This window comes from Nerophis lumbriciformis, linkage group LG16 (genome assembly GCF_033978685.3).
Source record: "Nerophis lumbriciformis linkage group LG16, RoL_Nlum_v2.1, whole genome shotgun sequence".
Lineage (NCBI taxonomy): Eukaryota > Metazoa > Chordata > Actinopteri > Syngnathiformes > Syngnathidae > Nerophis > Nerophis lumbriciformis.
Genome location: NC_084563.2, coordinates 23,318,014 through 23,332,965, shown reverse-complemented (window position 1 = coordinate 23,332,965; position 14,952 = coordinate 23,318,014). Strand labels below are relative to the sequence as shown.

At 38.4% G+C, this 14,952-nt stretch overlaps 1 protein-coding gene across 1 annotated transcript in view; it reads left to right on the top strand.

Annotated features, from left to right (window-relative positions):
- Positions 1–1,176: 1,176 nt before the first annotated feature.
- Positions 1,177–14,952, top strand: part of LOC133617083 (uncharacterized) — a 49,792-nt gene continuing 36,016 nt past the window's right edge. Inside the window, exons 1-3 of the mRNA XM_061976793.2 lie at positions 1,177–1,678; positions 4,399–4,581; positions 10,319–11,460. Coding sequence (XP_061832777.2) covers positions 1,558–1,678; positions 4,399–4,581; positions 10,319–11,460 — 1,446 coding nt within the window. The 5' untranslated portion in view covers positions 1,177–1,557. The remainder of the gene's footprint in view (positions 1,679–4,398; positions 4,582–10,318; positions 11,461–14,952) is intronic.

The window sequence follows — 14,952 nt, the reverse complement described above, 5'->3', positions numbered from 1 at the left end:
TATATATATATATATATATATATATATATATATATATATATATATATATATATATATATATATATATAGAAGAATGCAACTCTAAAGGAATTTGGGCCGTCAAACATTTTATGGACAGTTGTGGCATTTTGTTAACATAAGTTCTGTGAAAAGTTTCAATGGTGTTGCACAAGAAGTCAGTTTGAGAAGATCGCCAAAGCAATACCTCTGTCTTTAAAATCTACGATGACTCAAGGTGTGTTATATTCAAACACGACTCCCTGTATGGGAAACCTTTATTTTGAAGACCTTGATTTTTTGTGATAAGTGTTCGAACAAACATATGAGAGTAGTGTTAGTAAAATAATATTTTCCAGGCACAAATCATAGACAATATATCCCAAGAGAGTTTACAAAAGTAGAAAAGGGGAAAATAAGGACAATATATATTACATATCCATGTTAATGAAATATACCCTACTATTGATTTTTTTTAATCAAAAATATAATTTATGTAATTTTATGGAAGATGTGAATCATTTATTTATGGAATGTGATACTGTATATTTGTTTTGGGAGGGTATCAAAGATGGGCTAAAAGACAAATGTATAGAAGAGATCAAATTTGGTATATTTAAAAAAAGTTTGTAACCTAGAAATGCGTGTTGTTATTATTATAATTTTTTTTTACGCCAAAATGTCCATTTCTAAAAGCAAAACCTACATTTTCACATTGGCTCAATGGTTTTAAATTATTAAGTAAATCTTGGAAAATGGTCCTTAAATTAGCATATTTATTGGAGGAATTTAGGTTGTTTTAGATAAACTCATTTTTTACATGCATAAATAAATATATATATATATTTTTTACTTGTCCAGGGTGTACCCCGCCTTCCGCCCGATTGTAGCTGAGATAGGCTCCAGCGCCCCCCGCGACCCCAAAGGGAATAAGCGGTAGAAAATGGATGGATGGATATATATTTTTTTACATTTTTAATTCTATAATTTTTTTTATCCTATTGTACTGTTTCTTACTTTATTTTATTAACACGTTTTGTTTATGTAAAGATGTCAATTGCTCAACATTTTTGTTTGAAATATTCTAATACGTTAAAGTGACTCAATTTTTCTGTTTATTTTTAATATGTATTGTTTGTATTTTCAATAAAAAAAATATACTGTGCTGTTAATGTAATATGGGGCATAGGACAGAACGAGGAAGTCCCTTTAAGAACCTGTAGGGGCAGCAGTACGCCTGACATGCTCTTGGAGTCTGCTGGAAATAGAAAAAAGAAAAAGAACAAGGAAGTAAAAAATAAGATGGCGTTTTACGGAGAAGGCCTTGACGTGGGTATTATAGTTCTGTATTTTAATCAGTACATACATTTGCACATATAGGTTATTTTATAAAGTAAATGTCGTTAGTAATTGTTTGTATTCGGATACATTAGTCTGAGCCCACTTTGAAGCTTGTAGTGCTAGCTAGCTAGCTTTAGCTTGTTAGCTTTAGCTTGTTAGCCTCTACTTGATACCAAGCAGAGGTCAAATGTGAGTGTAAAGTGTTTTGATTGTGTGAAAATGTGCGAAATAACGATAGCAGAGTATAAGGACGAACTCTCTCCAACAAAAGAGGAGAACAATCGACAACATCAACAACTGGACGCTGTTTTCGAGAAACGAGTCGTGTTACTCAGAACAGGTTTGTTTACTTCTTACTCTCACATGTTTACTAACTTTATATTTCATTATTAACACTATTCTTAAAATTGTCTTGTCAGGGTGATGCACTTCTTTGTTTTTGTATTGTTCATGAAAACGAGACAGTTTCAGACACAATATGTATGACAAGGTTGATGTTCCTCTGTTTGTAACAACGTGTATAAACACGTTTACACAAAACTCACACATATATTTGACATTGTAATCCATATAGACCTAGACAAACTTTATTGATCCACAAGGGAAATTATTCCACACAGTAGCTCAGTTACAAAGGGTAGGGATGGAAAGGATAATACAGGTATAAAGTAGACTAAAATGTACCAAAGTAGCAATATAAATTAAAGCTGCAAGCAGCGATGGACGGGACCGACTTTGAGGGCTCATAAAATCTAAACCGGAGCAGTAATTAAAACTCCTTCATCAACTTTTAATCAGAAGGGTTCAATCTCTCTCCTGTGCTAATTTGAAGCCGACACGACAAACGCGGCAGCCTTGGCGGAGTCCAACCCTCACTGGAAACGTGTCTGACTTACTGCCGGCAATGCGGACCAAGCTCTGACACTGATCATACAGGGAGCGAACCGCCACAATAAGACAGTCCGTTACCCCATACTCTCTGAGCACTCCCCACAGGACTTCCTGGGGTACACAGTCGAAGGCCTTCTCCAAGTCCACAAAGCACATGTAGACTGGTTGGGCAAACTCCCATACACCCTCAAGGACCCTGCCGAGAGTATAGAGCTGGTCCACAGTTCCACGACACTTTGTCACCGATTCTGTTCATAACCTTTATGGACAGAATTTCTAGGCGCAGTCAGGGTGCTGAGGGGATCCGGTTTGGTGGCTGCAGGATTAGGTCTCTGCTTCGGAGTCTTGTTCACGAGTGAGGGAAGAGTGGATGGTGAGATCGACAGGCGGATCGGTGCGGCGTCTTCAGTAATGCGGACGCTGTATCGATCCGTTGTGGTGAAGAAGGAGCTGAGCCGGAAGGCAAAGCTCTCAATTTACCGGTCGATCTACGTTCCCATCCTCACCTATGGTCATGAGCTTTGGGTTATGACCGAAAGGACAAGATCACGGGTACAAGCGGCCGAAATGAGTCTCCTCCGCCGGGTGGCGGGGCTCTCCCTTAGAGATAGGGTGAGAAGCTATGCCATCCGGGAGGAGCTCAAAGTAAAGCCGCTGCTCCTCCACATCGAGAGGAGCCAGATGAGGTGGTTCGGGCATCTGGTCAGGATGCAACCCGAACGTCTCCCTAAGTAGGTGTTTAGGGCACGTCCGACTGGTAGGGGGCCACGGGGAAGACCCAGGACATGTTGGGAAGATTATCTCTCCTAACATGTCCTGGTGTGGCTGGGGAGAGGGAAGTCTGGGGTTCCCTGCTTAGGCTGCTGTCCCCGCGACCCAACTTCGGATAAGCGGAAGAAGATGGATGGATGGAAATTGTTCCACACAGTAGCTCAGTTTCAAAGAATGGAAATGGTAGGTATGGAAAGGATACTGCAGGTATAAAGTAGACCAAAAATGTACCAAAGTAGCTGTATAAAATATAACATATATGTAATTAGGGCTGCAACAACTAATCGATTAAATCGATTAAAATCGATTATAAAAATTTAGTCATCGATTCGTTGGATATATGCCATGCACATGCGCAGAGGCTACTTTTTTAATTTTAATTTTTAAATTTTTTATAAACCTTTATTTATAAACTGCAACATGTACAAACAGCTGAGAAACAATATTCAAAATAAGTATGGTGCCTGTATGCTGTTTTTTTTTCAATAAAATACTGGAAAGGATAGAAATGTAGTTTGTCTCTTTTATCTGATTATTAATCGAAGTAATAATTGACAGATTAATCGATTATCAAATTAGTTGTTAGTTGCAGCCCCATATGTAATATTTACATATTATATATATAGAGTATAAAATATATACTGAAATATTGTATTATTATATGATATTATATTTGTATGTTATATATACAATATATAACAAATCCCAATTACCATGTACAATATTACAGTATATGTAACAGCTGCAACAAAAAAAAAGGGCAGCAATAAATAGAGAGGAGATCCAGCAGAAAATATACATTATAAACAAAAAGAGGTAGCTAACATGTCAGGTGTCAGGTAATAGACATATATCATCTATTGGTGTATGGCGAGTGATTATACAGCTGGATGGAGTGCAGGATGAAGGAGTTCTTGAATGGAACACTGTGGGAACGAAGCTGAAGGAGCCTGTTGGAGTATGAACTCCGCTGTCCCTCAATTGTCTGGTGGAGTGGGTGGGCAGGATTGTCCATGATGGCGAGCAGTTTGTCCAGTGTTCTCCTGTCCCTCGCTGACACAAACGCCTCCAACTACGTACCAATAGTTTGGCCGGCTTTCCGGGTGAGTTTGTCAATCCGGTTTAAGTCCCTTTTGCTGGTGCTGCTCCCCCAACACACCACTGCAAAGTACAGGGCACTGGCCACAACAGACTGAAAAAAAGATCTCCAACAGCTTGCTGCACACATTAAAGGACCTAAGCCCACTCAGGTAAAAGTGTCTGCTCATGCCCTTCTTGTGTACAGCTTTGCTAAGTTTTTGTTGGTTGTTTAGCTACACACTTTTAACACACCACACAGAAGAATGCAAACAATCTCATTGATTGTATTTGAACCTTATTTACTTTTTCACCCTAAAGACATCCAGCAGCCCCCCCACATTAAAGAGGAAGAGGAGGAACTGTGGATCACTCAGGAGAGAGAGGGTCTTCTAGGGCAGGAGGAGGCTGATCTCACCAAGTTTCCACTGACTGTTGTCTCTGTCAAAACTGAAGACCATGAAGACAAACCACCTGAGTCCGTACAGCTTCATCACAGTCCAAGTAAGCAGAAGATCAAGATTTCATTTTATTCTCAGGGCATTCAATGGATCTCAACAGGACTTTTCAGTTTGTCTTAGAAACATTTGGCCTCTCATCCAAGTAGGCTTCATCAGTTCATGCTCATAGATTTAGAACCTTAGAATGTTTTAAATTCTGTCAAATTTCACAAAAAAATATTAAATGCCTCATTGAAAGGTCTCAACAATTGTATTGACAGTATTTTTTTATTTTAGATAAATGCATAAACTAATTAGCCATACAGCCTGGTCAGAAATTATGGAGCAGGACCAGGGTGCAGTGCTGTGTATGTTTACAGCAGAGTTGAGCGAGCGGCAGATATTATGAAAGCCCACAGCAAAGCTGAGTTATTTGTGTCAGATGGTAAGTGCACGTTCAACCATTTGTGTAAAGTACTGCATGAATTGGCTCCAGATCTTCTGGCAGAGTTCATGAATAGAATAGAATAGAAAGTACTTTATTGGTCCCTGGGGGAAATTCAGCACCACAGTTCGCTCACAATAGACAATAAACACTTAGGTATTTTTTTTACATGTGAATAATATAAATACAGTCTATTATACAGCATTATTCACATGTGAATAATATAAATACAGTCTATTATGCAGCATCATTCACATGTGAATAATATAAATGCAGTCTATTATACAGCATTATTCACATGTGAATAATATAAATACAGTCTATTATACAACATTATTCACATGTGAATAATATAAATACAGTCTATTATACAGCATTATTCACATGTGAATAATATAAATACAGTCTATTATACAGCATTATTCACATGTGAATAATATAAATGCAGTGTATTATACAGCATTGTTCACATGTGAATAATATAAATACAGTCTATTATACAGCATTATTCACATGTGAATAATATAAATACAGTGTATTATACAGCATTATTCACATGTGAATACTATAAATACAATCTATTATACAGCATTATTCACATGTGAATAATATAAATACAGTCTATTATACAGCATTATTCACATGTGAATAATATAAATACAGTCTATTATACAGCATTATTCACATGTGAATAATATAAATACAGTGTATTATACAGCATTATTCACATGTGAATAATATAAATACAGTCTATTATACAGCATTATTCACATGTGAATAATATAAATACAGTGTATTATACAGCATTATTCACATGCGAATACTATAAATACAGTCTATTATACAGCATTATTCACATGTGAATAATATAAATACAGTCTATTATACAGCATTATTCACATGTGAATAATATAAATACAGTGTATTATACAGCATTATTCACATGTGAATACTATAAATACAGTCTATTATACAGCATTATTCACATGTGAATAATATAAATACAGTCTATTATGCAGCATCATTCACATGTGAATAATATAAATGCAGTCTATTATACAGCATTATTCACATGTGAATAATATAAATACAGTGTATTATACAGCATTATTCACATGTGAATACTATAAATACAGTCTATTATACAGCATTATTCACATGTGAATAATATAAATACAGTCTGTTATAGAGCATTATTCACATGTGAATAATATAAATACAGTCTATTATACAACATTATTCACATGTGAATAATATAAATAGTCTATTATACAGCATTATTCACATGTGAATAATATAAATACATTATACATTTAAGTACAGTCATCAGCCAAAGAAACAGCCGTGAGCGTGTCACTCGAGACTCTGTCAGAGGTGACTGTTATATTCCCCTGCGCAGGAGCACTTTCAGTAAGTGGGCCTGCTCAATAAGGAGTGCAAATGTGTGGAACTCAGTACTTGAAGAGGTTAAACTGGTCACAACTTACAAGGCCTTCACAAAACAAATTAAAATGTGGCTTATCAACGCCGACAGCTGCTAAAAGATGAGTTTGATTGATTGATTGAAACTTTTATTAGTAGATTGCACAGTACAGTACATATTCCGTACAATTGACCATTAAATGGTAACACCTGAATAAGTTTTTCAACTTGTTTAAGTCGGGGTCCACGTTAATCAATTCATGGTAAAAGCCTGTTTTGATGCTAAGATCAATCAATCAATCAATGTTTATTTATATAGCCCTAAATCACAAGTGTCTCAAAGGGCTGCACAAGCCACAACGACATCCTTGGTACAGAGCCCACATAAGGGCAAGGAAAAACTCACCCCAGTGGGACGTCGATGTGAATGACTATGAGAAACCTTGGAGAGGACCGCATAAATGTTATGTTGTGATGTTGTATTTTATTTTTGATCATATTGTGTATGTATTGTGTGCTTTTATTCTTTTTCTCTCTCTTTCTTTTCTTTTTCTTTTAAATTGTAATTTTACTGCCTTTTGGTCAGGGGACTACAAATGAAAACTAGCCTTCTGTCTAATTCTGGCTTTTTTAACCATGTGTAGTCATGTGTTTTATGAAATTGCATTGTCCCCTTTGAAATAAACTAATCTAATCCAAACTAAAAACATAGGATAATGTTGCACCTTTCTTTATGACACAGAGCAAAAAGTCTTACTTGTCAAAGTCATCCCATCAGGTGGAGGTTCCACAGCGATCGTATCCAAAATGTGTCTTTTTTTTTATTAATGTTGAGTGAAAAGAGCAGCATGTTTATGTTCAAACATACACTAATTATTCTTACAGTGTGTTAAAAGGCAGCAAGGCAGTGTTGTTGACAGCGCACAACCAATCGCAAGTCTCCGTTTGTGCCGAGCGGAGAGTTTTGGAACTCTACACTTTGGCCAGCGTTTGTAAAACTATGAGTTTTTAAAGACAAAAGTATGCGTCTTGAGTGTGATATGTTTATTAAGTATCTGTGTTCGTATGTACATGGCCTGAGACTGTGGTTCGGCTCCTCCAAGTTAGGAGTGCCTCATTTTTTTAATTTTAATTTATTTTTTTTAAATATTTTTTAAATTATTAAGTCAACATAAAAAACAGAAAATACACTTACAATTAGTGCACCAACCCAAAAAAACATCCCTCCCCCATTTACACATATTCTCACTCATTCACACTTTCTGGGCATTTTGTACTCCCTCGTCCCAGGAAGAATGCTTTGCGGAAAGCTTTTATTTATAGATCTGTGTCGTTCTGGAATAACCTGCCTCGAATTCTCACCGGCATTGAAAGTAAACAGGTTTTTAAAAGGAAAGTCATATTTTATCTGAGTCTTTAAATTAGTTTGCTTGTTGATGATTTTTGTTTGGTTTTGTATTGTGTAGTTATATTTATATGTTAATTATTATTCTGTGACTGTAAATTGTTTGCTTGTTTTCTTATTGATGCTTTAATTTTTTTCTGTATTGTGTAGTTATAATTATATGCTTTTACTTGTAATTGTATTGAGTTTGTGGGCCCCAGCTAATGGGGATCCTTAATAAAAATCGAATCAAATCAAATCATTCACACAAAAGAGTTGTTTCCTTCTGTTATTAATATTCTGGTTCCCACATTATATATCAATATATATCAATACAGTGTGCAAGGGATACAGTCCGTAAGCACACATGATTGTGCGTGCTGCTGGTCCACTAATAGTACTAACCTTTAACAGTTTATTTGACTCGTTTTCATTAATTACTACAAAAATTGGAAATTGTGTTAGATGTAAATATAAACGGAATACAATGATTTGCAAATCCTTTTCAACCCATATTCAATTGAATGCACTACAAAGAAAACATATTTAATGTTCAACCTCATAAACTTTATTTTTTTTTGCAAATAATAATTAACTTATAATTTCATGGCTGCAACACATGCCAAAGTAGTTGGGAAAGGGCATGTTCACCACTGTGTTACATGGCCTTTCCTTTTAACAACACTCTGTAAACGTTTGGAAACTGAGGAGACACATTTTTTAAGCTTCTCAGGTAGAATTCTTTCCCATTCTTGCTTGATGTACAGCTTAAGTTGTTCAACAGTCCGGGGGTCTCCGTTGTGGTATTTTAGGCTTCATAATGCGCCACACATTTTCAATGGGAGACAGGTCTGGACTACAGGCAGGCCAGTCTAGTACCCGCACTCTTTTACTATGAATCCACGTTGATGTAACACATGGCTTGGCATTGTCTTGCTGAAATAAGCAGGGGCGTCCATGGTAACGTTGCTTGGATGGCAACATATGTTGCTCCAAAACCTGTATGTACCTTTCAGCATTAATGGTGCCTTCATAAATGTGTAAGTTACCCATGTCTTGGGCACTAATACACCCCCATACCATCACAGATGCTGGCTTTTCATCTTTGCGCCTATAACAATCCGGATGGTTCTTTTCCTCTTTGGTCCAGAGGACATGACGTCCACAGTTTACAAAAACAATTTGAAATGTGGACTCGTCAGACCACAGAACTTTTCCACTTTGTATCAGTCTATCTTACATGAGCTCAGGCCCAGCGAAGCCGACGGTGTTTCTGGGTGTTGTTGATAAACGGTTTTCGCCTTGCATAGGAGAGTTTTAACTTGCACTTACAGATGTAGCGACCAACTGTAGTTACTGACAGTGGGTTTCTGAAGTGCTCTTGAGCCCATGTAGTGGTATCCTGTACACACTGATCTCGCTTGTTGATGCAGTACAGCCTGAGAGATCAAAGGTCACGGGCTTAGCTGCTTACGTGCAGTGATTTCTCCAGATTATCTGAACCCTTTGATGATTTTACGGACCGTAGATGGTGAAATCCCTAAATTCCTTGCAAAGGCTGGTTAAGAAATGTTTTTCTTAAAGTGTTCAACAATTTGCTCACGCATTTGTTGACAAAGTGGTGACCCTCGCCCCATCCTTGTTTGTGAATGACTGAGCATTTCATGGAATCTACTTTTTTACTCAATCATGGCACCCACCTGTTCCCAATTTGCCTGTTCACCTGTGGGATGTTTCAAATAAGTGTTTGATGAGCATTCCTCAACTTTATCAGTATTTATTGCCACTTTTCCCGTGTTGCTGGCATCAAATTCTAAAGTTAATAATTATTTGCAACAACATTTTTTTTTTTATCAGTTTGAACATCAAATATGTTGTCTTTGTAGCATATTCAATTGAATATGGGTTGAAAATGATTTGCAAATCATTGTATTCTGTTTATATTTACATCTAACACAATTTCCCAACTCATATGGAAACGGGGTTTGTATATCAATACAGTCTGCAAGGGATACAGTCCGTGAAGCACACATGATTGTGTGTGCTGCTGGTCCACTAATAGTACTAACTTTTAACAGTTCATTTGACTCATTTTCATTAATTACTAGTTTCTATGTTACTGTTTTTATTTGATTTGAGTTTATTTTTTAATCAAGAAAATGTTTTTTATTTATTAAAAAAAATAAAGGACATTATCTTCACCAGACCAGGTTGTCAATGAAATTAGATTGTTTAAAGGGTTCTTAAAACAAGGTCCAGTCCAGGTTATGTCCAGGTCGGGAGTGCCTCATTTTCTTGACATGACCTCCTCCAGGAGCTGCAGCCCTGTATAATGACACTCTCTTGTAATAAAGCAACTTTTGGTTTAGTAAAGCTTCTCTGACGTCTCTTTTGATTCGGCCGCACTGTCGTGTCGCCCTATTGCCCAGGGGGAGAATAACAAGATCAGAAATACACCTCAAGATCATATGCTGGCGCAGGACAAATGCCTCGTGTGACTGAACAAAGCCATATTTTTCTAAAGCGTGTTTGTCTTCTTGTGTCCTGCAGTAGTCCGCGAAGAACATCTTTTCCCAAAGCTGCAGGAAGAGCTACAGCCCCCCCACATGAAGGAGGAAGAGGAGGAGCACAGCATCAGTCAGGAGGGAAGGCAGCTTGAATGGCCTGAGGAGTTCCCGGTGATTGGTGTGATTGTGAAGAGAGAAGATGATGAGGTCAAAGGTGAAAGTGAGGAGAAGAGAGAGGCGGAGCTTCCAAGCAGCAGCTCAACTCAACACATGACAACAGAAGCTGATGGAGACCACTGTGGAGGATCACAAGTCGACAAGATCTTAGCTCCACTATCAGATAGTGACGACACAGCGTCACTCTCTCCTGACTCTGACGATGAAGACCCTACAGCTGATAAGACACGTCACACTGACAACGCACGCTTTACATGCTCTCACTGTGACAAAACCTTTCCCAAGAAACATCGACTGAAAAGACACGTGAAATATCACACAGAAGAAAAAACATTTCTGTGCTCCGTGTGTAGTAAAAGATTCTATGAGAAAGCACACTTGGTAACGCACATGAGGATACACACCGGCGAGAAACCCTTTTCCTGTGCAATCTGCGGTTTATGTTTTACACGGAGCGGGAGTTTGAAAGTGCACGGGAGAACGCACTCTGGAGAAAAACCCTTTTCCTGTTCAACGTGTGGTTTGTGTTTCACACGGACTGACAGTCTGAAAGTGCACGCGAGGATACACACTGGGGAGAAACCGTTCTCCTGTTCAGTGTGCGGAGCGACTTTTGTGCAGAATCAGCAATTGAAAAAACACATGAGGAAACACACCGGAGAGAAACCTTTTTCCTGTTCAATATGTGGCTTATGTTTTACACGGAGTGAAAGTTTGAAAACCCACGCGACAATACACATCGGAGAAAAACTGTTTTCTTGTTCAGTGTGTGGTACACATTTTTTAAAAAAGCAAAATTTAAAAAACCACATGAGAACACACACTGGAGAGAAACCTTTTTCCTGTACAATCTGCGGCGTGTGTTTTACACGGAGGGGAACTTTGAAAGCCCACTCAAGGACACACACTGGGGAAAAACCCTTTCCTTGTTCGGTGTGTGGGACAGGTTTTGTGCGGAATCAATCCCTGACAAAACACATGAGAACACACACACTGGCGAGAAAGTGTTGAGTTGCAGTGTGCGTGATAAAATATTTTATTATAAGTACGAGTGTAAGAAACATGTGCTGGGAAGATCAGTAGCAGCAAATGAAGCTGCAGAATTTTAAATATAAAGTGTACATATAACATGTGTGACATCATTATTGTGTAACAAATTCTTATCAATATTTATACCTTTTATATGTATTAAAAATAGTAAAAAATCTGTAGCGGTGTCATTTGTGTGTTGTAAATAGCAAACATGGGCAAAAGGAGAGACCGAAAAACTGCTCTGTTGTTACCCGTAAACCTGGTTAGCAAGCCAGCCTGGTTGCATAATGACGTCATTGTTTATTTTACATAATTGGCCATGACGCATTTACATGTTAATTTAATGGACACTGTAGAAAGACATAATACATTTGAAAAACAATGCAACACATATGTTTCGAACTCCAAAACCAGTGAAGTTGGCGCGTTGTGTAAAGACCCCATAGAGGAGCCTCCACTGTAATGCACTTTAACGTCATGCCCAGGACACACTATACACAGGTACAATGAGATTAAAAGCAACTCCATTATCAGTGCGACAGTCTACAAAATATGCAAGACATAGGAAAGAAAGAAAAAGAAAAATAGTGCAAAAGGAGGTAAGGTGCACAGTCCAGTCCTGAGAACGAATGTTCTGAATGTGTTGTTTAAATATGATATGATATACATATATACAGAAGCATTCAAAATGTGGGTGGAAAGTAGTGATGTCCGATAATGGCTTTTTTGCCGATATCCGATATTCCGATATTGTCCAACTCTTAATTACCGATACCGATATCAACCGATATATACAGTCGTGGAATTAACACATTATTATGCCTAATTTGGACAACCAGGTATGGTGAAGATAAGGTCCTTTTTAAAAAATAAAATAAAAATAAAATAAGAGAAATAAATTAAAAACATTTTCTTGAATAAAAAAGAAAGTAAAACAATATAAAAACAGTTACATAGAAACTAGTAATTAATGAAAATGAGTCAAATTAACTGTTAAAGGTTAGTACTATTAGTGGACCAGCAGCACGCACAATCATGTGTGCTTACGGACTGTATCCCTTGCAGACTGTATTGATATATATTGATATATAATGTAGGAACCAGAATATTAATAACAGAAAGAAACAACCCTTTTGTGTGAATGAGTGTAAATGGGGGAGGGAGGTTTTTTGGGTTGGTGCACTAATTGTAAGTGTATCTTGTGTTTTTTATGTTGATTTAATAAAAAAATAAAAATAAATACATAAAAAAAAACGATACCGATAATAAAAAAAAACGATACCGATAATTTCCGATATTACATTTTAAAGCATTTATCGTCCGATAATATTGGCAGGCCGATATTATCGGACATCTCTAGTGGAAAGTAAAAATTGCCCACAGAGAGGTGCTAAACTATAAAATCAGTGCCTATGAGAGTTCACCGTGGTTATGGCTTTAGGGAAAAAACTTTTCTTGAGTCTGTTGTCACGGCCCAGGTGCATGCCAATGCACACTTATCTGTGCGCTCTGTTGATTGCGCCTCCAAGAGCGCACCTGCGTGCTTCACTCGGGCTGCAGCACGCAGCTGCAATCAATCTGCAATCTGCACACCTGTCGCTGATGAGCTCCCTGCGTTCCGGGCGAGAACGTAGCTACCTGTGCTGTACAGTAAGCCAAACCTGTCAAGCTCCTTGTGCATACTCGCGTTCAGTGTCCTCCCGCTTCCATGCTCATTTGTCCCCTGTCTTCTCCCTTGTGCCCCGCAGTGTTTTCTTCCGTCGCCTTGGATTCGAGCTGTGTGTCCCGCTCCCTTGGACTCCCCCTGGAACTCCCCCTGGAACTCGACTGCCTTCCCGGATCTCGACCCCCTCGCATGGACACGGACTCTGACGCGTCTCTCTCTCGCCCTGGATCTTTCGCCTCTTGCTCAACGCTGCTGGTAACACTCAACAGCTAATCACCACACATAGTCACACACCACACACTTTTTGGATTTAGTCGCACTCCATTTCCCTTGGTTTATTATATTATTATTTGTTATTTATATATATATATATATATATATATATATATATATATATATATATATATATATATATATATATATATATATATATATATAGAGCTTAACTACGCCCCCTTGTGGTCTGTGCCGTCTACTCCCCCCTGGTACATAATATCTGTTTGCCTTAGACCTGATGACCCTGTTGCGCCTTCCTGAGAGCAGCAGGTCAAACAGGTCAAAGCCAGGGTGGGAGCTGTCCTTGATAATGTTCGAAGCTCTACTAAGGCAGCGGGAGGTGTAAATGTCTATCATGGAGGGGAGTGGGCAGCCGATGATCCGCTGTGCTGTCTTTACCACTCTCTTGAGCATGGGTGTCAAACTCTGGCCCGCCGTGTAATTTCACTTGGCCCTTGAGGCGATATCAAATTAACACTAGAGCGGTGCCGCGGTAACACCGCATTCACCGCTAATTCTCATACTTGCCAACCCTCCCGGGAAACTCCCAAATTTCAGTGCCCCTACCTAAAATCATCGCATCCGCTTTTAATCCAGTCCAACGAGTGCTGGCCCAGTCACATAATATGTGCGGCTTCTGCACGCACACACAAGTGAATGCAACGCATACTTGATCAACAGCAATACAGGTTACACTGAGGGTACCCGTATAAATAACTTTAACACTGTTAAAAATATGCGCCACACTGTGAATCCACACCAAACAAGAATGACAAACACATTTCGGGAGAACATCCGCACCGTAACACAACATAAACACAACAGAACAAATACCCAGAATCCCATGCAGCCCTAACTCCTCCGGGCTGCAATATACACCCCCGCACCCCTCAACCGACGAATGGAGGGGGTGGGGGCGCGGGGGTGTATATTGCAGCCCAGAAGAGTTAGGGCTACATGGGACAGCTCTTAGGAACGTTAAAGGCAGAGATATAATGACTGATGAACACCTTCGTTGGATAATGAAGGTTGCCTCAGCTCAAAGCCGGAGCTCCGACATTAATGAACTAGCATCCAAGAAAAGATGGCAGGTATCTGGCTTGGGCACATCAGATTAGATCAGTGTGTTGCAAACTGAGCAGTTTAAAGTCCTGAATGGTTGGTTTATTCATTGTTATTTTATTTTCTAATTTATTAGCCTGTGGAAAAAGTTAATGTTGATATTTACCTCAGAAGGCTGCAAATAGAAAAAAGGCATGCAATTTTGATTTAAATTGTATTTGATATGCCATTGATATTTTGTAATGATTATTATTTGAAACTCAATTTTGCATGTCACTATACAGTTATATACGCCTTGCTTGTTCAATATTCAATGCAAAACTTGTTTGGGTCCCTATTAAAAAGTTAATTGGTTCAACCTTGGTCCGCGGCTTTGTTCAGCTTTAAATTTTGGCCCACTCTGTATTTGAGTTTGACACCCCTGCTCTAGAGCCTCTCCTTGTCTGCAGCGGTGCAGCTGCCGT